General features: G+C 34.8%; 1 protein-coding gene across 6 annotated transcripts in view; it reads left to right on the top strand.

Annotated features, from left to right (window-relative positions):
- smurf2 (SMAD specific E3 ubiquitin protein ligase 2) overlaps positions 1-22,352 on the top strand; it is an 88,206-nt gene extending 65,854 nt beyond the window's left edge. For 3 of the 6 annotated variants that reach the window (XM_073942395.1, XM_068217315.2, XM_073942418.1), the window contains 9 exons: positions 6,346-6,544; positions 9,189-9,292; positions 11,082-11,196; positions 11,808-11,986; positions 13,866-14,003; positions 14,090-14,210; positions 17,626-17,827; positions 18,956-19,031; positions 20,720-22,352. In XM_073942395.1, coding sequence (XP_073798496.1) covers positions 6,346-6,544; positions 9,189-9,292; positions 11,082-11,196; positions 11,808-11,986; positions 13,866-14,003; positions 14,090-14,210; positions 17,626-17,827; positions 18,956-19,031; positions 20,720-20,819 — 1,234 coding nt within the window. In that variant the 3' untranslated portion in view covers positions 20,820-22,352. 6 annotated transcript variants of the gene reach the window in all.
- Positions 22,353-25,242: the final 2,890 nt, after the last annotated feature.

Below are 25,242 nucleotides of genomic sequence, written 5' to 3'. Positions count from 1 at the left end.
TCATTCTGTGTTCACACTGAACATTTTCCTGTTTTTTTTTTTTTTTTTTTTTTTTTTTTTAGGTAAAGTCTTAAATTTTCATTTTAGAGGACTTAAAAAGGTCTTAAAAGGTCTTAAATTTTCTGTAAAAAAATGTGCAGATACCCTGTACTATCAGTCAAAGTTATAAGTTATAAAAGTTAGCATAAGAATTCAGAAGGCAAATATTAGGTCAAAATTGTGAGAGTGCCATTATTTGTTTTGTTGGATAATATACTAACTAGTATAACTGTAACTTAAGTTCCACTGGTAATATTTTTCAAGTGTAATATATTTGCAACTGTCATCCTGTATATTTAAATGGCTTCATTGCCGTTTTCATTTTTTAAATACTTTTTATATATTTTACCTTTGACTTGTAGCATGAACATAAATTATAAAACTAGTTACATTCTTCAACATGAAAAAGCTTCAACATATTTATCGTTTTAAAATTATTTCTGTCAGTAGCCATGTTTTCATCCAAAAATGCTAATTAAATTTATGCACAAAACTGGAATAATCACATAAAAGATGTGCGTTTAAAGCACAGTCTCCATCCAATGAGTCAAAGAAAACAAAATAGTCACTTCCTGATTAACTGGTGTTAAATATCAAAAGTAAAAACAGAAATTACTGTGGTAGGAGAAGTTGCGTGAATCTTCTCCTTATTTAATGAATGACTTGCATCTCAGAAGACAATGCCAACATGCGTTGAACGTGTGGTAGCGTTTGAAGGCACTGAGCACAGAAGCTCTTGACAGTTCTGGAGGTCATTAATAATATATTAACACTAATACTGAAACGATTAAGGCATTTTAGATTGACAGCAATTTTTCAGATGTTTTATAATGTGCTCACCCAGCTACATCACATGATCTCTTACGTCTTATTTTCAAAAAGCATTTGATTTTTGAAATCAAATGACTTTTTTTAATGTGCATACTGAAATTTTTTGAAAATTTTTCCCCAACAAGAAGGATAAAGGTTTGCAGTACATACTTTTGCATGATCATTAGGGGTGTCAAAATTAATTGTTTCTTCGTTGCACCGTGATGCAGATAGGGAAAATTCAATATCGGTTCAGTAATAGTCAACCGGTTATTACATACTGACGTCATTTATCTCCTATGCGCGATGTCACAGTTGAATACTATGGCAAAGGAGGCAAGGTCAAGTAAATAAAACGCTCCTACTACTTTTAAGGTAGATAATTATGCACAGTTTAACTGCTTGTGAGTTTGCTGGAAAGTATTTCATTGACACTGAAGAAGGCACAGCACACAAGGTGCTGTTTCACTACTAAGGAGAAATGCTGTAAAAATCCATCTTAGCCTCTCTCTCTCACATTTTACCCGCTGGTGTGTTCGTGAGATAACTTTTCCTCCCCTCTCGGCTGTTAAAGGCATACTTGTGGATTCAGACACGAGCATGCCTGTGGTGCTAGTTTTCTCCACTGTGTCTATTATGGATTACCTGTGATGACTGCATATTATGCGCATATAGACTGTAACAGCGGCTGTTCTTCCCGCGTCACTCATTGGTGAACAGCGCTTAAATTTCTTAAGCAAATCGCAGCTATTTCTGTTGAGCGGGTGAAGACAATGACCAATTATAAAGGTATAAGACCTGGCTTGACAGCACTCAAAAAGCAAGCTGAATAATATTTGCATTAATTTATTTGCTATAAATGCTCATGCTGTTTTCTGTGCATATATTGGAGTTTTGTTTGATACAATTTAAAGTTTTCTTGAGGAGCTAAAATTAAAGGTACATTTCATGTATTTGACTGCTTGTATTAAAGGACAACATTTTATTACAAATAATATATAAATATTAACATATTTATAGTTTTTTATCAAAAACAATTGTTTTGTTGTGATTGTGAAGAAAATTTTTTAAATATGTATGAAAAGCATCGTCAATGCATCGAGATCGTTCAAATTTCGGTGCAAATCGATAGCATGACAATCGTAACCGAACCGTGAGACCAGTGTAGGTTCACACCCCTGATGATGCACTGAAGGTAAAAAGTCAGACAGATCTTTTTCATGAAGACATTCTCGCTTAGTGAACTAGCTGTCAGAGTGAGTTTCAGTTTGGGTAAAGATATCAGACAGATTAAGAGGATATCTGTCAAAACATCTGTCTTATATCAGCAATGAAGATCTCACCTCTCTGTCATCAGGCAAAAATCCTCTCTGCTTCACTCTAAATGATGTCTTCATGGTATCACCATCGTGTAGTAAATTTGTGTGTGTGTGTGAGTGTGTGTGTTTGTGTGTGTGTCTGTGTGTGTCTGTGTTGCTGTGCGTGTGTGCATGCATGAGTTGCTGCTGTCTTTAATGGATCCACCCTCCTGATCCACACCAGCATTTCAAGGGTCACAAATGGTGTTTTCGTTTTCTTAATCCAAAATGTATTTTTTTTTTCTTTTCTTTTTTCTTTTTTTCGTTTTTTGGTGTGTGCTTCTTAATGTGAGAAGCGAGATTAGATTTAATGGGGTAATTGGTGTAATAATTGTCTGTAATTATTATGGCGTAAAGGCTGCATTCTTATACAAAAAAAAAACACTTAGTACACTCAGTTAGTAATATAGTATAATCTTTTATTATTGTTTTTCTTTTATTGCAAAGTCATTATTTTGATCACAACTTTTACATTAAAAAATTGTTTATTAACAATTAAATTAAAAAATTTTTATTAACGTTTATTCAAACAATCTGTGTAAATGAAAACATTTATATAGCACTATTTTCACACACGCACAAAAAAAACTTTAAAGAGCCTCTATTATGATTAAAAAAAAATGCCATATTTTGGTTTTTGGGTCTCCAACAACAGGTTGATAATATGGCTGCGAGGTTAAAAAGCACATTTATTTTCTTAATTTTACCTAATTACTCCCATATGATTCGTTCAGCGATTCATTTGTTCCCAAACCCCTCCTTAGCGCAATGCTAATCATAAGTAAAAACTGACACACAGTGACAAACTATTTTTTATTTTTTTACAATTATTGTTTAGGGGTTATTACCTTTATTAGATAGGACAGTAGAGAGAATTGACAGGAAAGTATGGGGAGCAGAAAGAGGGGAAGGATCGGCATAGGACCGCGAGGCGGAATCGAACTCGGGTAGCCGTGAACACCTGAGTGCATGACGAACTAACCACAACACCACTGGCGCCAACAAAAGCTGAACTATTTTGAAACTTGACCACCGCATGTGTGCAGGAACAGCTGACAGTGGCCATAGCAACGACAATAAGCAAAGGATTGCAACAGGTTTAAATCCGTAAACAAATAGGCTCGCGTTACATTTTCACTGTGGTTTGAGACACAATATGTGAATATAAAGAGTTAACTAGATACACTACAAGCTACGTGGAGCAGTTACAAGTAACAAAATACAATTAAATATGCATTATGCAAGCTAGAGAAAACAGGAGGCAACTATTTTAATCGGACTTTAGTACACTTCTGAAATGGAGGAAGAAACTTATCCATAAACTGTGTACTGTAAAGTTCCTATAAAGCTCTGACAAAGTCCTATACATCAATAGTCTTTTCTGATCCTTCCTTTAACAAATGTCTGACGAATCCCCTGTTGTAAGCATGTAGATTGCTGAAGCACTCGTCAGAAAAATACAGCGACAATTCATATAAACCACTCTGAGTCAGCTCTTTTATAGATGAATCAATAGTTTTAAACGCATTGCACTTTCAGATTTAAGCCTTAGCTGGATATTTCACTTCACTTAGTGCTTGTTACACACTGCAAGGAAGGATATTTTCAAAAACCCATAATAGGGGCTCTTAAGCAGCACAAATATAGCAAATGAAGAAACTAAAGAAAATAAATTAATCAAAGGGATAGTTCACCCAAAAATGAAAATAGTCATAATTTACACACTCTTGACTTGTTCCTAATCAGTTTGAGATTTTGTTCTGTTAAATACAAAAGAAGATGCAGATTGCAGGGTTTTTAACATTCTTCAAAATATCTCCTTTTGTGTTAAACCAAACAAAAATATCTCAAACTGGTTTGGAAAGTCAAGAGTGACTAAGATATCAAATTTAATGTTGAAATGTGCTTTAACTTCAAAATGTAAAATAAATTGTTGAATTAACTTATGGATATGCACTTGTAAATGAGCGATTTGGAACATATAACTTTATTCCTTTTCTCATTTATTTTTGCTTATAAACATCCATATTTGTCATTAAGAACTATGTTAAGTTGAATTCAGTTTGACTCCAGATTGAAGCCCTGCACAGAGCAATACGAAGTAGGGAAAGTGCAGGCAGAGAGCAGGGAGTTTCTGCGTGTCAAGGAAAAACGAACGGGAGGAAGGGAATATTTGAGGAATGTGGGTCACGTGCAGACGGAGAACGAGTGTCACATGGAGAAATGAGAGTCTGAGTGCGGCTGTGAAGTGTGCGTGGACTGATATGTGAAGTGACTGTGTGCTTTCATAGTAAAGAATGTGTCATTTTTGGATAAATGGATGCACACTTCTCCTCGCACTCGTCTGTGTTATTGGGTGATAAATGAACTGCCAGCTCCATTCTTTATGTGTCTAGCACTGGCGTTTGTGGAGTTATTTAAATGCAAGCAGCATGTTTGCAGGTGCCTCATCTTTTGACATTTTGTAAACATTTTAAGGCAAGTTAAGCTCTTTGGTAAAAAGTTTTTTTTATATGCACCTGTCAATGTAAAGGCTTTGAGCTTTTTTGGTTTTCATAAAGTGCTTTCAAAAATAAAATTAGGTGTTTCTATTGTTACACTTCATCATTTGTTATTTGTAGATTTCAGTTGCTGTAAAGTTGTTTTCTCAAAATAAAGTTTTTTTCTCCTTCATAAGGCACAAGTTTTAGTCATATCTGTGTTCTGAAGCTTTTTACCAAGGGAATACCTCAAGCATAACTTGACTGATTTGACTAGAAAATGTTTTTCTATTTAATTTTTTTGTTGTTGTATTTTTATAAAATATGGAGTGATTAAAAATGTTTATGGTTTTGGGCCAGAAATGTATGCAAATTAGCACATATTTAAGTACACAATTATTAGCATATTTAAATAACATTTTAGAACATTTGTCAAATAAAAAAAATGCAAATATTAAAATAGGGAAATATTATAATAAGCATTGGATTATTTATTTATTAATTATTATTTGCCTTAATTGTTCAGAATACATTTTGAACCACATTATAATAAGGGATTCTTGAAAGTTTTTAAACAGGGTGTCCGCAGGCAGGCAGTATTAAAAGTTGATAAATCAATTATAAGAAAATGAAGACCCTTAAAAGGTATTAAAGTCTTAATCGCGCTTTTACAAGGTCTTTTGTTCAAGCATTGTCCAAAGTGTTTGACTCCAAATAAGCATATATATATTTAATTTCCTCCTAATATTAACAACGGCGTGCTCGATCCATGCGATTAGTTCAGGCCAGGGCGCGTCTGACAAAGCTCCTCCGTCTTGGAGATGTGACGTAATTTGCAACAAACATGGGAAGGTGATGTGGCCTCTCCACATGTAGTGAAAACATGGAGTAAAGCAAACAGCAAAATGGGAAAACACAAGTTTGCGTACCACTGGTTGGAGAAAGATGAGTTGCTAAAGCCTGTCGCTGAAAACAACCACGTAATTTATTCTTTCAAGCTTTCTTGCTTTCAAGGTTATCTGATTCTGTTGCTTAGTTGTGCTCCGCTGATTTATTTAACTACAACTGTTTATTAACAACAACTGTTTATTAAGTTAAAGGTTTGATTTTGGCGATGAAATATTCTGAGAAGGTCTTTAAAAAGTCTTAAATCAATATTATAATCATCTTTAGGATTCCTGCATATACCATGTTAAAAGCACTTGTACTATGGCAAATAATGCACATTTTATTAATATTTTTGAAACCATATTTAAATATTACCAGTTATTACATTGTTAGGTTCTTTTGACTGTTTAAAAGTCTTTTTTTAATGAGGCATTCAAAACATCATCATTACTCTGACATTTTAATGTAAATATCAAGGGTAAGTGAAATGTTAGGTACAGGTGAAATGTTAGTTTTCATGGCACTAAATGTGATGGTGGAATTAAAAAAGATGCTCAATTTGAACTTAATGGTGCTTTTAAAAAGTCCTTAAATCTGCTGTTCATGACATACTGGAAATCCTATTTAATAGTTTTTAAGCTTATTTTTGTCCACCTCTGGCGTGATACGCTCCTGTGTTTTGGCACTGAATGAGTGATGCTGTTCTGGCATCAGAGATTAAGAAGGAGTCAGACTTCAGTGTTCATCTCTTTTTATCTCTTTCTCAGCAGTCGTCCCGGACAGTTGAAGGAGCAGGCTCAATCTGTCGTGTCCCCCGGAAATCTCCCCGAGGATCCTGAATGCCTCACGGTGCCCAAGTACAAGAGGGATCTGGTTCAGAAGCTGAAGATTCTGAGACAGGAGCTGTCCCAGCAGCAGCCTCAGGCAGGACACTGCCGCATCGAGGTCTCACGCGAGGAAATCTTTGAGGTCAGACCCCAAACTTGCTCTGTGTAAAATTTCTGCATAAAAATAATTCCGCTATTATGAACTTTAAGAAGGATTTTTTTTATCACTGCTTCCACAAACATGTTAAGGAATGCAACGACATTGGAATAATTTACACTTGAAATCTTTTATAAAATAGTCATTTAAATTATAATTAATATTTTACAAAAATAAAAAATAAAAAACAGTGATTAAAAAAAAGTGAATGAAAACTTATTTTTAGTTTTACTGACCCTAAATTTTTAAACAGTAAATGATTTAGACATCTTTATGGAACACTTTACTTTTTTCTTAAGAAATTTAAGGTTAATTTTACAGAATTGAGTTTTATAATTTATGAGTCCATTCAGCTGATCTCCTAGCTAGGGGACTTTTAGCTTAGCTTAGCATAAAACATTGAATCAAATTAGACCATTAGCATCTCGCTCAAATTTTTAAAAAAAGTTTTAATAATTTTTATTAAAAGTTGACATTTCTGTTGTTATATTGTGTAAAAGTACTGATGGAAAATTAAAAGTTTTCTAGGTTTATATAGCTAGAAACTTGTTCTGTTGTAGTAATCAATGAGCTTTGCTGCTGTACCATGGCTGCAGCAGGCACAATGATATTATACAGTGCCTGAAAATAGTCCTCAGTTAGGTAACTAAAAAACGGATATACGTAATATTGTGTATTGTTTATACATTTACAAGAAGATTCATACATTTACATGAAGGAAAATGACAAAGAAGCAAATAATCTAAGACAAAATATGATCTCTGTAATCTCTATCCGCTTGTTAAGTGTAACGTCACGCAAAGCGGCTTCCGGGTCCAGCCACTCTATTCAACTGAATGGGGAAACTCGTGAAATGTTAATAATCAACGTTTACGAAGCAATTTAAAACTTTCGAAAATCACGATCGCAATATAAATGTCCATGCCTAATATCCAATGGCCAGAAAGTAATTCATTTTTTATAAATTGTTAAAATTTTGGTATTTGTGATGCTTTTGAAGCCTAGAGATTGTTGTGTACACTATGACTTTATTTAAAATTAACTTTAATGTGCGATATAAATTAAAAGTGATCATAAACAAATGATTTCTCAACTCAAATAAGTGGCGGCTTGGACCCGGAAACAGTATTACATACGTCAACAACACATCACTACTTAACAAGCAGATAAAAACTCTTCTTCCTCTCTGCAATAGTTAGTAAAATAGTCAGAATAATTAAAATTCACATTTCTTCATCTCTTTAAGCTATTAAATTGTTTTGTTTTCTGCATAACCATCAAATCTCCTGACTAATCCCAAAGCAGCAGAATCCACTCTGCCGTCGACTCGGATGTCAGCTTTGAGATGGTCCGTCAGCATGGAGGCAGATATAAACCCTTGTTTAAAGCTCTTAGTTGCACCAGTAACACCTGTCAGTCTGAACCAGGCTTTAATAGGGCCTGAGAAGCCTGAAGACCTGGTTAACCTTCATCATAAAAAAGCCCTTTGAGCTCTGCTGGATGTTACTAACAAATCAATTTACTTGTGGAAAAAGCCATAATGCATCAGGCATGAGGTGAAACTTCATTAGCACGCAGCAAACACCCTGCTGAGTTCAGCGTACATGTGTGACATGTTTCTGAGCCTGCTGGAAAAACACGCACTCAGCTTGAAGTGATTTCTGCGCTGTTTGCTCATCTGTTTTGGGGTGTTTATGGGTGTTGAGCTGGATGCACGCAGGCATTTCTGGATGCTGCATTCCAACATGCTGCACTCTCGCTCCCTACAGACAAGTCTGACCATAAACATCAGATTATATGAGGCCTTCGCATGAGTTTGTGCTCTTTTGAGTTTATTGGCAATAGCAGGAGTTCACATATCAGCTGTAATAAATTGAAGCACGTCTGAGGGCTGTTTTCAGCACGAATGTCCACTAACTTGAGCAGTATTGGAAAAAACTACATTTTAGTGTGTTCTTTTCACACAAATGTACTCACCCTAGTAAAAACAGTGAATTATTCATAATATCAAGCAAATAATCTGTGTTTTGTCTATGGTGACAATTTACATCGTAATCCACTTTGCAAACGTCAAACCAAAATATGTCTTGAGAGAACTGGATAAATTGTGACATCATTTTAATAAAATCACATAAGTAGTGCCAGACAGATTATGCCGACATTTTTTACTATATCTGCAGAGAATTTTGTCAACAAATCTGTTCATTTATGTTCACATGCAGAATTATTTTGCAGTATCAAATCTAAAAACTTAAATATATGAAATATAAAATAATCGCTTTTTAACTTTTATTTAATAAAATTTAATGCAAATCCATCTAGACTCATTTATTTGGTCAACGAATCAATTCTTTCATGTAATATCTCTACTAAAACACAGACAATATTACTTTACAAACTGTGTTGTAAATAAATCAAATGATAACTTTAATATTAGTCAAAATCTTAGTCAAAATTACTGAAATTAATTTAAAAACTGAATAAATAAAAAATGACAAACATTTACACAAGTAAATCAATTCTCGATGGGCTAAAAATCTGTGGATTTCTGTTCTCTTTTTTCCCTGTTTCATCAACAAAAATAGTAGATTTGTCATGTAAAAATTTCTGTGTTTCACTTTTTCCTCAGGAGTCTTACCGGCAGGTGATGAAGATGAGGCCGAAGGACCTGTGGAAGAGGCTGATGGTCAAATTCAGAGGAGAGGAAGGTCTTGACTATGGTGGAGTCGCCAGGTATGTGTTTTTTTTACACTATCACAAATGTTCAAACTTTCAAAAGTGAAAGGTTCAGTCTTGAACAACAGTTCTGCTTTGCATCGGGCTGTCAATAAGCCTGTCTGGCTTTATTCTGTGATTAAAAAAGCCTTCTGGATGTATTTTATACTTTAAACTAATCCTTAAAAAAACACCCATAAACAATATGGCAACAAAACTATAAAAAAAAAAAGTGTCACTTTACTGTGCTTTTTATAACAAAGTGTATTTAAGTCCCACATTAAATAACAAAAGGACATTAAATGTGGGATAGTTATATCTTAGTTTGATTAGGCCTTTGTCTGTTTCAAGGAAAAAAATAAATATTTTCATATATAGTAGCAGATTCATTTCACCACTGACATAAATATCATTCCTGACACCATCAATTAAATGGAAAAAGCTGTCAGAATTGTGCTTAGCATGTTGAAAAACATGATCTTAAATAGCTGGAAGACCTTGTTAATCATCAAATTGTTCCTGGGTTTTTAACCTGGCTTTAAAAAAAGGCAATGTTTTGTATGCGTGTATGACTCGTTTGTTATAGATCCTAAGGCCATGCTTGATTTTGTATACAGCATTTCTATATTTTGTAATATCTTGAACAAATGCATCCTATTCAGAGAACATGCACAGTGTGCTTAATCATTGTTTGGGTACAAGTGCAGTATGTGAACAATGAATACAATGAAAAGAAAGCTGAATCACTGCATGACGATAAAAAAAATGTTTTTGCCTTCTGGATTCTCTCTTTTTGATTAGTATAAAAAATGCACAGGAACACATCTCAGATCCATTCAAATTGTTTCAAGTATTTGGTTAAATACTTAAAGCACAAATGTGTTATATGTTAAATTATACTAAAGCATGTTATCACATTGCCATATTCATAAAAAGACTTTTAATACAGTAACCTTGCATTTCACTTCTGTAATATAAAGGAGAGTCTACAAAGATGCATGTAAGATGTAAATATTTCCAATCCAAGATTGCACTTCACTTTGAAAAGAAGTTTCATGTCAATGCAGCTCTGTACAAGAAGCATGAATGAATGCAGGCAGACCTTAAGACTCCTTCTCTGGCACATATGACACTTTTGCACATCAAATTCTTGATTTTATATAAACTTAATAAAAACTTTAGCTTAATATTTACAGTGATTTGTCAATAATATGACTTCCCACAGCATTTTAATGCTTGTCAGCTATAATTTCAAGTATGGTTAAAAACAAAATGCTTCGTAACAACACAAAAGCATTTAAAAAGCCTTGTTTTAACAAAGTTCTGCATTTTTTCAGTCGATAATGGGTCCCTTTGAACTGAGCTGTTTTTTACTGGGTAAACAGTGTGTTTATTTACACTACAATTAAGAAAAGTAACCAAAGTTCTAGACAAATATAGATCATCCAGTGTCACTATTAAAGTTCTTTGAGAGTCCCGAAAAAACTCAAAGACAAAACATAATTAATAACTGTAGCTCCTAATGATACATTGAGGTCTTCAAAAGTGAAACCTGTTAACCCATAATGTTATTCATTTTCATAGTACAATCAATTCTTAATAGATTAAATCAGCTCTTGAATCATGTTCTGTTTCATTAATATAAAAGCTGAATATTCTGAAAGTTAAAATGGGTCAAAAATGTTTTGTTTCAGGCTCTTGTTTCCATCTAGTGGTAGAATAAGAGTATAACGATGTGAAATTGGGTCATGGTGGATTTATGTCTGTCAATATTTTGTGCCAATGTTTGTGCGCTTTTGTGTCATAGGGAATGGTTATACTTGCTGTCACACGAGATGTTAAATCCATACTATGGGCTGTTCCAGTATTCACGAGATGACATCTACACGCTACAGATCAACCCGGACTCGGCTGTCAATCCAGTGAGTGAAAGTGCACGAGCTTCTGAACTACACTGATAATTCTTAAGACAAGACACTGCTGAGATTTTGAGATTGGCTTTTTATAAAAATATAAAGTGTTTCTTTTATAGTACCTAATTTGTTATATCAATTTATGCTTGTGTGATTTCAATTATAAATCTCAATTACAGTTATAACTCTGCTAACTCTAACTCTGCCTTTGAGTTGCAAAGGCCATTTCTTGTTTCTAGTCTAAATATCTACATTTAATAGCAAAAACAATAGTATTAACTTACCCCACTGGCAGATACTTTCCTTAAAACAAGCAAAATCAGTGAAAACTAAACAATATTTTACTTGGTCTAAGAATTTTTTGATTTTTGGACTAGAAACAAGACAAAACAAAGTAAGAAAGGCATTTTTTGCATTGTGATTTATTCCATTTCTGTGCGCAAATCCCCAGAAAACCATCTAATAGTGCTATTCAAACCATCATCTGAAACCGTATTTATATTGCAATATTTATTGCAGAAAAATAAAATATCACAATATCAGATTTTTTCCAATATCGTGCAGCTGTCTAGAATGCAAGCGCTTTACAAAATTCACATGTTTTTATGTTTGTTTTATAGGAGCATTTGTCTTATTTCCACTTTGTGGGGAGGATTATGGGAATGGCTGTTTTCCATGGTCACTATATAGACGGGGGCTTCACTCTGCCCTTCTACAAGCAGTTGCTAGGCAAACCTATCACTCTGGATGACATGGAGTCAGTGGATCCGGACTTGCACAACAGCCTCGTCTGGATCCTGTCAGTGTGCTTAACATATCCATCTATTGCATGCATGATGAATTCTTTGATATGTAGTATTATTAGTAGTAATTACTAATAGACTAGTAATATAGTATGAGTATTTTACCAATAATATCATTAAATTTAATATAAAAAATTAATAAAACATTTAGAGTATATAAATCTCGCATAAGTGTCTTTCCAAAAACAAAGGTATTGTAGTTAACTAAAATAGAAGGATTAATTTGATGTAATGTTGTTATTATACACTCTCAGAAATAAAGGTACCCGAGCTGTCACTTGTGTGGTACCTTTTCTAAAGTTACAAACTTTTAAGTAAAAAGCCCATATTAATACCTCAAGGGTACATCTTATTAATGTAAATTATGTTAGTAAATAAACCAAACCAAAATGCATACATAAAAGAGAGTGGGGGTAAAGAGTATGGGGGGGAGGTTGCCTATATCATAGCCATAATTATTATTTTGTCTAATTGCATATATCATTAAATGGGGGTGTCACGATGGTGCAGTGGATAGCACGATCACCTCACAGCAAGAAGGTCACTGGTTCGAGCTTTGGCTGGGTCAGTTGCCATTTCTGTGTGGAGTTTGCATGTTCTCCTTGTGACCACGTGGGTTTCCTCCGGATGCTCCGGTTTCCCCCGCAGTCCAAAGATAGTTTATGAGTGCGTATGGATGTTTCCCAGTGATGGGTTGCAGCTGGAAAGACTGCGTAAAACATATGTTGGCGCTGTGTCAACCCCAGATAAATAAAGAAAGTTAATAAGAATAAATTATTAAAATTAATTAAATTTCAAGCGAGAGACTTTATTACATTTCAACCAGTTGCAAAAGGCATGTTTTATCGGCTAATTTTAAAATAAAATAACTAAATCTAAAACATATCAATTTACTTCTAAAACTAAAGGGTGTTTTAAAATAAGCTGTTAAAACATTTAAATGGCAAACAGAAAGAAATAACATTTTTTATAGAAAATACTGTAGTTATTAGATGATCCTAAAATGCAGTTATGAATTCCAGGTTGCTTTATACGAAAATGTAATTATCTAAATATTAAATCCAGTGGCAAATAAGGGATAAAAACACATAACAGATATATGTACATATAGGGATTTTCCGATCAGGTTTTTTTGCCCTCGAGTCCGAGTCATTTGATTTCGTGTCTACCGATACTGAAACCCGATCTAATACTTCAATGAAAAATAAAAAAGAATAAAGAAGAGCAAAGAAACAGATCCAGGATGTTCCTTTTTTGTAATTAACCTTATTTTGACATTCAACAAATCTGTTAACAAATAGAGCACTTCTGTGAAGTAGCTTGAACAATCAATTAATTAATAACATCAATTCTTCACTTTTGGACTTTAGTGCAACAGTAAATATAAAACAAAAACTAATATAAAACAAATAGCATCTCATTCTAAAATACCCAGAAGACAGTTCCAAGTTTACATATCTCACAGTTTTCTATAGCAATGTTGTCTTCATCAACTTTATAATACCTCCAGACCGCAGACATACTCGCGCTTTGCGCTTCAAGTATGTTCTACTTTGCTGACATTTAACCAATAGCGTCTCTGTAACAAAGTAATGTCATGCTGCACGCGTTGCTGTCAAGGAAGAGGTCTAACTCTGTGCCACCGCATAAACTATAGATGTGTTAAAAAATAATGAGAATTAACGTCTGAAAGCGTGTGATCTACCCCAAATTTTCCAATTACGTGATCGGATCTGGACATCCCTATGTACATACATAGAAAATTATGCAAATGATATAGTATATTTTAATCACTTTAATATACATACATGAATATATAATTGTGTGTGCACTATTAATAGTAATTATTTTTCCTCTATCTGTTTTTGTGTTCAGAGATAATGACATCACCGGGGTGTTGGACCACACGTTCTGCGTTGAACACAATGCATATGGAGAGATCATTCAGCATGAGCTCAAACCCAATGGCAAGAGCATTCCAGTCACGCAGGACACCAAGAAGGAGTATGTGAGGTAAGATATTCACACCTGTCAACCTCTCAGTCCTGCTTTTCTGATGCTTGTCTGTGGGTGTCATCAAATGTCCTGTTTCTGCGCAGGCTGTATGTGAACTGGCGGTTCCTGAGGGGCATCGAGGCTCAGTTCCTGGCCCTGCAGAAAGGCTTCAACGAAGTCATTCCACAACACCTGCTCAAAGCGTTTGATGAGAAAGAACTGGAGGTATAAAAACACCAATCCTTTATAAATGTATGTTCAATAGGTGTTGGGCTGTGTCAGTGAGAGCCGTAGCTTACGGAATCGGGCCAATGGCTTCAGAGCTCAAACTCTAAGGCAAAACTCATGTTGCATTTCTACTGTCAGACCAGTAACCCTGCTCTAAACCCTGAACAAGGCTCCTGAAGAAACGGTATTCAACAAAATTTAAAAAAGCAGTCATGATAGACTATTCTTACACTAACATTTGACCAGAAATTGAATAAACTTTCTTTATTTTTTTTTAAGTATTCAAACACATTGTCAAGTTTTAGTCCAACAAACACAACAATTAACAATAAAAGATGTAATATACCAACAGTACATAAGGAAGTAAAAAATGATATATAAATACATGTAAATATTTTTATTGAACATTTTTGATTTCAAACAAAGCCCAAGATTTAACCAAAAAAAAAAGTAAAATAAAATAAAAATAGTAATACTGCAATAATAGGTATAAAATCATGATTCAAACATATCTGATACATTCTCTTTCATATTTAACCAAAATTGTACAGTTTGGCTGCTGTTCATTCTGCTGTGGCGACCCCAGATTAATAAAGGGACCAAGCCGAAAAGGAAATTAATGTACAGTTTGGCACCATTTATTTTGCCTGTGGTGTATTCCAAACTAATAAAGTCCATTAGATAGAGCCTCGAGGTTAGATCAGCCGGAGCAGATGGATCCAGCCATATTTTTAGGATTTTTTTTTTTTTTGCTGCAGTCAGAACAACATCCTTCTTTGTGTCATAAGAGAGTCGCTGACAACAACAAAGTGCAGATCCAAATGCAGGTTTATTAAGAATAGTCAGACAAGCAACGGTCAACACAGGGGTAGACCGATGTATATAGGCAATCCAGACTCAAGGTCAGTCAACAGGCAGATTGTCAAAAGGCAGGCAGCAGACAATGTAAAGAAACAAACAAGGCGAGGGTCTCAACACAACAAGGCAAGGAAAACGTGTCGTAGTGTTAACTTCACAGATAAACAAGGCTCAGTAAGGAGTGTGTCAAAATGAGCTGATATAAATGTGCATGTAATCAGTACTTGAGCAGCATCAGCTGTATAAGTGTAATCAATGGAGACTTGAAGCAGGTGTGTGTGTGTATGTTGTGTGTATGTTGCATGACAATATTGACAGGGTTTTAGTCCGTGTAAATGTGAATGTTCTCAAGCGATTTATGAAGGTTAGATCGCTGATGATCATGACACTTTTGTTGATGGATAAGGAGAGTGATGAATCGTCCAGCATGTGAAAATGCAATGGGTTATATTGGATCTAAGTTTCCATTAGATCTGATGGTAGGTCTCGTACTTTGGACCAGAATAATGCAATTTGGGGACATTCTCTGAACATATGTAAATAGGTAGCTAGTGTAGAGTTGTTTCATAAGTGACAAAAAGGGTCTGATTTTCTTTTCACTTGAATTAACAGGTAAGGGGTAGCATAAGGCTTAAACATTAATTCATAATGAATCATTTGGTGAACTGGTTTTTTGAAGTTACAAAACAGTTCTCCCAGACAAAATCCTGATCAATAACTATATTGAGTTCTCTCTTCCAGAAGCCCTCAATTATCATATTTAAATAGTGTGATACTATAAGTGATGTATAAAGTGTATTTACTCTACCTCTACAGTCCAAACTGTAATCTGTCTAGTCTATCAAAGGGTGAGGGTAGTATTTTTTTAAATAAATAATAAAATGAAAAATAAATAAAAACTAATAAATAAATGCTGGCCTTTATTTTTAATATAACTTAGTATAATCCTCTTCAATTTAAATATTTCCTGTATAACTTAAAAAAAATCTATAAAGGTTGCCAGATTTGAAAGAATTTGTCTTTTTTTATTTGGGAGAATCTGATTTTCTCCACTTCCACATCTTTCCTTACATCCCTCATTCGGTGCATAAATGTAGGAGGTCATTTCTGTTTACAGTCTTTGACCAGTAATTTACAATTAAAACTGTAATTTATTAATTTGTGTCAGTACTGCATCTCAAACCAACCTATTCATCCTCATTAAACACAAAAAAAACATGTCTAACTGATAATTCTGTTTATATTTCTTTATTTAGAGCAAACGAGCTTATTCATTTTTCATGAAATTACACAATCTGAGGAGATCTGAGCACTATCTGGACTTATTGTCATATACTATGGTTATTCTATCAGTCTAAGCAACTGAGGATCTCAGATAACTTATGTAACTAATGTGCATTATGAATGATTGCACAGAAATGATGGCACATTTTACTGCTAGCTGCATTTCTAACACAAAAAAATACCTAGATACTTGCACCCATCGTACCCCCAACAGGAAAGCATCATCAGTGCACCCCATGAGAGAGGAGAGAGACAGAAATCAAGAAGGAAAATGTTGACCAGCAAAAAAACATTTTAATTAAAGTTTGTTAGAAAGTCATGATAATGTCAGTGAGATAGCCATTTTACTCTTTTGCGGTCAATACAATCATTTGACACCCAATTGTCACTAATTCAAAATTGAAACTAAATTAAACGGCGCACAGAATTGATAAGCTATTTAAAAGTGCCCCACCCCAGATACTGATACTGCCGCTGTTTTCTCATGTCAGTTAACCAGTGGGAAAATTAAGTCACCCTCACAACTGTAATAAGTATTTTGTAACATCCAACACCAATATTTTTTTAAATATAATCATTATATTATGTTGTTGATTATTTTAGACACACACAAGTACCTGAAAGTTAAATTTAAGTTTTTTTTGTGTGGTGCTTTTTACACTAAATATATCACATATTTTTAATTCCAAAGCAGCTTTACAGAAGGTGCACATTATTATATTTCAATCAAAACAGCACAATGGTCAAGCATATGCGTAAGTTAATCTGCAGTTATGCAATATATTGTGTACTTTTCAAAAAAGAGATATCTATGAATATAATATACAGTAGTCAACATTTAAAGTGGATCAAAACAGTTTTTTAAAATTTCCCCAAGACAAGAATGGATGTTGTTCACTAGTTTTAGGACAAGTTTGATAAAAGGAATTGAACCACTTCAAATGTTGAACACTATATTTAATATCTAAGTAAATACATAATTTGTTTGTTGTGTGTGTTTTGAATTCATTTAAATTCATTGTTAGCTGGGTAGACTGATATGAAAACATGAGAAATGAGCAGCACTGACAACTTGTGTTCATGACTCTCCTCAAAACTTTCGGCTGAGGTTTTTGATGGGCAAAAAAAAAAAACGCCTCAACATGGCCCAATTAAACCCTGGAAATGACTATAAATGTGACTGGCCATGGCGCACACTCGCTTTAGTCCTAACAGTGAAAACATGGCTGGTAAGCACTTTCAGAGCAAATTATGTTTCTCTGGTTTTCAGCTCATCGTGTGTGGATTGGGAAAGATCGACATCAACGACTGGAAGTCAAACACCCGTCTGAAGCACTGCACCCCTGACAGTAACATTGTGAAGTGGTTCTGGAGGGCTGTGGAGTCGTATGACGAAGAGAGGAGAGCTCGACTGCTGCAGTTTGTCACCGGATCCTCCAGAGTTCCGCTGCAAGGATTCAAAGCCCTGCAAGGTACCCGATGATGTCACAAATTTCTTAATTAGCATCCGGAAATTCACACCTGTATAGCCACATTCAATGAATACATAAACCAACACAAAAAGCAGTATTAGGAATGAAACGGCACACAACACTGATGCTTCAGTACATATCTCGATTTTGAAGTAACAGTTTCAGTGTTGCCAGATATTTATTTAAATCGAATTTTACCTTGTTACTTAAACTGTTATATATATTTTAAACAATACAGTAACCAACACCAGCAGTCATAGAACCACAACATAACCGGATCATATCAAAACACTGCCCCCCTCTCACCCACACACTGCACTTGTGTAGATTACACTACCTATTAGAGTGTTTTACTTTCGAAATGGGGTATAAATTGTCCCATTTGGCGTTTTAAATTCTTTTAAACTTAATAAGGTGCTGCTTGCCAATCAGACAAGACTTCTATGTTTGTTCTTGCTATTAATTATGGGAAAAAATGATCAATGGGCGCCAAACACTGAACAGTTTTTGGTATATTAAGGACTACAAAAGGACTATAATTTTTTTTTCAATAATGCTTTGCTGATGTCTTGAAATAAATGAAGTTATAAAGCATAATCTTAATAAATTATGTAGCCTAAATACTTGCTTATTACTGTAATGTTGAAGAGAATATAAGAATTATCAACAATTTAAATTATTAAACTGCTATTTATTTTGAGATTCTGTGTAAACATGTATGTTTTATTTGATTTATTTATTTCGAACATAAAATCATACATTTAAAACAATTCTTCGAACAAAATACATTTCATCATGATCAACAAAATATTTACTTATCCATATACACCTAAAATAACAAATTTATTTAGCAGGTGTCCTGACATTACATCCCACCCATCAGACTATGTTACCAACACTGTATTTGAATGGTTCTGAGGTAGGACTTTGGGATAAGTAGGTTACGGCGATATTACCTCTTTCATATCACACTAATTCAGCTTGTAATTTACACTAGTAGCAAAATCTGATGGGTAGCACATTGTCAGAGGTTGAACCCTCTGACAAGAGTAAAAAAACGTTGGTTCGGGTTAAAGCACAAGGTACTATTGATCTCTTAAAACTGAAATCTTACATGTCTGTCTGCAGGTGCCGCTGGTCCACGTCTCTTCACTATTCACCAGATCGATGCCAGCACCAACAACCTACCCAAAGCACACACTTGGTAAGCATGAGGTTTACACAATTAAATCTTTCTTGAACATCAAATAAACATAGAAGAATGATTTTTTTTAAGAACCGTGTGACACTGAAGACTGGAGTAATGATGCTAACAATGAAGCTTTACCATAATGTGGGTTAAACCATTTTTAAAGTGTACACTCAGTCACATGGAACCAATTTATTGAATACTTAATCAAGAAAGCAGCAATTAAGGGCATATTCACACAAGGCACAGTTGCCTTGAACCATGCCAAAATGCGCTTGTCCCCCTCCCCTCTCCCCTGACAGCCTGCACTCACACTGCATTATTACCTTTCGAGTTAAATCACGCTTACATCATCGATGATGCAGCAGTTTAGTTTAACAGACGTGCAGCGAGGGGTTTGCGTCTTTAATAACCTATGACATGTTGTATTCATTGAAAAGTAAGAATTATTAATAAATCCATATAAAGCAGTCTCTGTGTATTCACACTGAGAGCATCAATGTAGCCGGAAGTCATTCATTTTCAATGGAAGCCAGCGGCGAGGTGCATCGCGTCTTCACCAGTGTGAGCGTCGAGGAGAGTTGAAATCAAGTCAACTTTATGCTAATGAGCTATAATGTGGTTTAGCGGCAACCAATCGGAATGTTGAAGTCCACTACTTGAGAGGTGTCCAGAAAACACAGTCCTGTGAACTTTGATTTTGACCACAGTTGTTTCCAAGGGTTTTAATATTGTGTTTGCCAGATTTCAATTTTTTACGATGTTTTCTTACAGGGACATGCATTAAAAAAGTTACTGGCAAGTTACTGATGTGCATTAATGTATAATTTTTTTTTCTTTAAAAAAGCGGGAATCTCATGCAAAAATACAAATTAGTATTGCTGCTTCAGAATATTTCAGACATATGGACACATATTGGATAAGTGAAGCAAAGCCACACCACATGCAACAGCTTAATCTTCTATTGTTAAATTAGTTTCATAAAAAGTGTGCAACATTTTTATGCTAGAAAACATGTTTTATGCGGGAATGTGACTGATTTGCTGACATACTGAAACGGCCCCTTTAAATACAAGATCAATGCAGTGAATTTTTACTTCTCGAAAGCGAAGCTGTGAAGGCAGACAGCTTGTCGCTAGGTCAGCCAGAGAAAACTTTGGTGCTCTCACTGCTTTCAATGTGAACATACAGTTGAAAGTGAAGTTGCGTCTTCAGTTTTCAGGCTCAGGCACGCTTTGCACTCACACTACAAGCGTTCTGCGTATGAGCCCAGCTAAACTGTGATCTGGCACACCGGGCCGGCCAATAAACTGTGCCTGGGCCTGATTCGGAGCACTCACAATTGTCAAATGAACTGAGAAACACACCCGAGCATGGTTCGAATCGCCTAGTGTGAGTGCTCTTTAAAGCCTAACAGAAACAGCCCTGTTTATTTATTTTTCCCTTTACCTCGTATACAGAATATAATGGTAAAAACTATTGTAAAAAATAATGTATACAAATGCAATAGTATACATCAGAATTTTCTATACAACCAATTATTTTATACAGGAGTGATGTTTCACACTCTTACTATTTTATTGTTTCTCATCAATTATCAGTGTGTAAATATTTAAAAAACCTGTATTTTAAAACCAAAACATGCATATATTATTACATTTTGCCAACATCATCAGTCAACCATATTCGTTTGTGTTCAACAGCTTTAACCGAATCGACATTCCTCCATACGAAAGCTACGATAAACTCTACGACAAGCTGCTGACAGCCATCGAAGAGACATGCGGCTTCGCTGTGGAATGATGTCCCACGGCAGCGCTCACACAAGACCCTTTCTCCAGACGGGATGGACCGGTCATCCAGACCACAGGCGTGTGGGCCTCGCGGGGAAGCTCAGACGCTCGGGCTGAGGAACTGTGGATTACACCGCAGCACTCGACGCCTGATGCTGCTATCCCCATCTTTTTGCATTATTTGAAAAGAAGAGAAGAAAACAACCTATCTTTTCAGCTGCTAGTAACTCTTTTATTTACTATTTTGGAACCTCCTTATCCTCCTTTTGTTTTTTGTTTTTTTAAGTCCATATTTAGATTTTTTTTTTAGCATTAAGACGACATATTAACAGTATTTCATGTAGCATTTTGACAGACTAGACTTTAGGAGAGGCTGAACTTTAGCAGGGCGCAGAACAAGAGCGGCATAAGCTAATGTAGAAGCACTACTGTCCTTACCGAAGACGCCAATGTCAACAAAAGACTGCAGAGTTGGTCATTATTTTTGGGACTTGAAGTTTTTCTTGTTGCACAGGGTGCTGATCTTGGACCCATTTGGATCAGGGAAATAGACTCCGCTGGCTTGTTTTTGAGTGCCCTGCGCCGGATGCCATCTTGACTACCTGTGCTCTATTCCAAGAGACCACCGGTGTCCGCAGTCTAGCTTTATTTTTATATACGCTGTGAGAGGTGAAAAATAAAAAAATATACAGATATAATATATTGGCATCGTCCCAGGAATCGTTGCCGATGTTTCCAGAGCAAAAATATTAATAAAAAAGAAGAGAGAAATGAAGTTTAAATCAGAAAGGCAGTGAGGTTGGCATTGGCTTACTTTAAATGTCTGACAGGTTTTTTTTGTTTTTTAAGGAAACTTTTGAAGAAGAGCATTTTAATATGTTGCATTATTGGTGTCTTTTTTTGGTAATGGATTTCGAATCTGTCTCAGATGTCAATCAAACCCTTTAAATGAATTAAATGCATGTCAATGAGATGTGAAATGTCTTCCATTTCATACCTTCTCATTATATTGTTACTAGTTTTTTGTTTTATAATTTCGTAAAAAAAAGACAAAAAAAAAACAAGAAATGCAATTGTTTACCCCTCAAGGAAATCAAGGGAGAATTGTGTCCTTATCACTTGTTATTTTTCTAATTTATTATTAATCCAGCTTTTTTTTTTTTTTTTTGTCACTGGCTTTCAGTGAGCATTACAGACGAACTGCAAGGAGGATCGCTGTACTAAAGAACAAGAAACAAATCTTTTATAGAAATACATCAGCTTTAGGTATAAATCTAGCAAAAGCATGTCTAATGTGCTCTTTGTAAGCCTCCCAATGCACAGCTTAAACCTGTTTTTTTCAGGATTATTAAAATAAACTGCGTAAATAAACAAATGTAGTTTATCATATATACAGTTGAAGTCAGAATAATTAGCCCCCTTGAATTATTAGCCCCCCTGTTTATTTTTTTCCTAATTTTTGTTTAACAGAGAGAACATTTTTTTAACGCTTCTAAACATAATCGTTTTGATAACTCATTTCTAATAACTGATTTATTTTATCTTTGCCATGATGACAGTAAATAATATTTGACGAGTTTTTTTTAAGAGACTTCTATTCAGCTTAAAGTGACATTTAAAGGTTTAACAAGGTTAATTATGTTAAAAATAAATAAAAATAAAACGAATAAGACTTTCCCCAGAAGAAAAAATATTATCAGACATACTGTGAAACATTCACTGCTCTGTTAAACATCATTTGGGAAATACTTAAAAAAAAAAAAATCTAAAAAATTCAAAGGGGGGCTAATAATTCTGACTTCAACTGTATATATAGTTGAATGTTTCTGAGATGCTGCCTGTCTATAGCAATCCTCTATGACCATGGACTGTTGTTAAGAGTTTGCATATGCTGAAAATGAGCTATACATCTTTTGTTACCTTTTTATAAATATATATAAATATACATTGGAGTGTGAAAGAAGGTGAAAAAAAAGAATAAAAAGCCTCTGGATGGATCAGTTAAATATTCTGAGATGGTGCTTTGTATAGATCTAGAATATTGTTCATATATGTGGGTCACTGACTGTCTTTTTAATTTAATTAGATTTGAAAGAAAAAAAAAACATTTTGCACACACTATATGATGGCTGTATATAATAGGCAAAAAATCTATTTACCAAACTCTTTATGGACTGAATGAGTATATCTGGTGCACACATTTTAAACAAATCTATTCGTCTTCTCTTCTTTTAACATTTTTTTTAATTGTACAGTTAAATAGGTCTCCGTATGGACTGGATGCCCTGTTGACTTTAGGCTTCGAGAGGGTTGTTCCTTTATAGCATGATTTACTAGCAACACTTTAAACTTTCATAGCTGACCGGTGCAATTTGCTAAATGTAACACACACTATCATTTTTTTGTAAGAGTGTTTTATTTTTGTGTGTAATTAGAACTGATTAAAATTGCCTTCCTGATGGGATCACTGTGGCCGCCTGCTTCTATGACTGTGTCCAAAATGCACAAATGTCTTTTATTCTCTGAATCATTTCAGTAATTGAGTGGGAGAATCTTTCTTTTATCATTGTGATTCTGATCATTGATGCATCATTTCTGTCAACAGCAATAAGAATGAGTGATTTTGATTGCAAATAGTAAGTGTTAAACGCTCAGGATTTGGGTTAAAGAGTATCACAGTGCTTTATGCTTCTTTTGTGAGACCAATGTGGGCTGTTAAGCAGCATCTTAAAACAAAAGAGGCTTATGCCTGTCGTTAGAATAAGAAAGGATCTGTCCTCCATCTTGAGAAGTAGGGGGAGGTGTAAATATCTCCCTTTTAGCAGGTTTTCTAGGTGCCAGACCTCACTTTGCTGGTGCATTTTTATCATTTAGATCAGAGGTTCCCAAATTTTTCAGCCTATGCCCCCAAAATAACAATTCCAGTGATTTGTGACCCCCAATATTCTCTGAGGTGGTTATAGATATAAAATCTTTGCACAAAATGGTGCACACATACCAGTAGGCCCGAGTCTATTCATTGTTTAATTTTGGAGAACACCACTCGGAGACCATCCTCCATGTTCAGTTGTGGGCTGTGTTTATTTTTAATGAACATAAGTGCTGTAAAGGTGTCAAAGTTTAACCTGGTGCAATGACATCGATGTGCTGCATCTGCTGTCTTTAATATAATGTAATGACACCCCAGGGGTCACAAAATAATCGAAAGGTTGATGGTTTTTTATTTGCATGCTGTTTTTTTATGTTTATTATTAACATGTTAACCAGAGAAGCCCAAAGTAGGGCCTGCAGGCCAAAGTTGGCCCATGCGAACCGTTGATTTGGCCCACCAGCCCATCTGAGAAGAGAGAGAAAACGATAAAAAGGTGGTTGGGGCGAATGCCTTTGACAGAGCGTCATTTCAAATTTAACGTAACCTTTTGTTTGTATGTTTTATTGCTGATATACAAAAAAAAGCCAAATCAAATTAAGTAAATGTAAATGTATCAGACTTCTAAAATGTAAACACTGTTACTTGACAGATAGAGGTATAGGTAAATAAAGGTAGATGTAGGTAAAGGCAGCTCGACTAGTGCATTTAGCATTCAACCCCTTTGTGGTATAAATGGGCTTGTTTGTTTTTAATGTTGTAAGTTCATTATAACATCTTAAAAAAGATTTAAAGTAATGTTAATTATTGTTAAACATTACAGAATGAATTAGGAAATTACCCATGGCAAATTTAATATATACACTTTGGTATTTTTTCGGCCCACAGCCCTCAATCAAGTTTGCTTTTTGGCCCTTTATAGGAAAAAGTTTGGGCACCCCTGACGTTAACTATGTTACTGTTAACTAATATTTTGTTCTCCAGTAGGTTGTGGATAAAATCTGGTCATTCTAAAAGTTTAATGAAATTAATTTGATTTTTGTAAGTCCTCCCCATGTTCCTCGACCCCCACAATGGGAACCACTGACTTACATTGCTGGTCTCCATACACTTTTAGTTTATTACTACAGCACTTTCTTCACTGCAAGCCAGTATTTTAAACATTCAACATGCTTTTACAAATCTTCATTTCGTTTGAAATTGTAATAGTTTTCAGAGAAATTTACTCCTAAAATCTCCTCATTGGACGGTACTGAGATTGATTTAGTTGACTGCTAAAACATTTTAGTATCTGGTTGGATGGTAATCTATTTGCAACTCGCATAAATGAATAGCTCAACAAGGTTAATGCCTGTATTGGCTTTCTTTAGAAGAGAAACAATCTTATTTTATGTAATCTTCAACACAGCATTTGGTCAAATTAACAGTATTAACGAATTTGGAATTTACAGATCAGCTACAAAAACTCTCCTTCTCAAACTGGGTGTTATTTACCCTGCAGCAATTAGTTGTGTTATTGGAGCACCATTTAATACTCGTCCCTGACTGTGAACTGTGTTCTTTA

Source organism: Danio rerio, chromosome 3 (assembly GCF_049306965.1).
Source record: "Danio rerio strain Tuebingen ecotype United States chromosome 3, GRCz12tu, whole genome shotgun sequence".
NCBI lineage: Eukaryota > Metazoa > Chordata > Actinopteri > Cypriniformes > Danionidae > Danio > Danio rerio.
The sequence above is the reverse complement of the archived record's forward strand: the minus strand, read 5'-3'. Positions and strand labels throughout refer to the sequence as shown.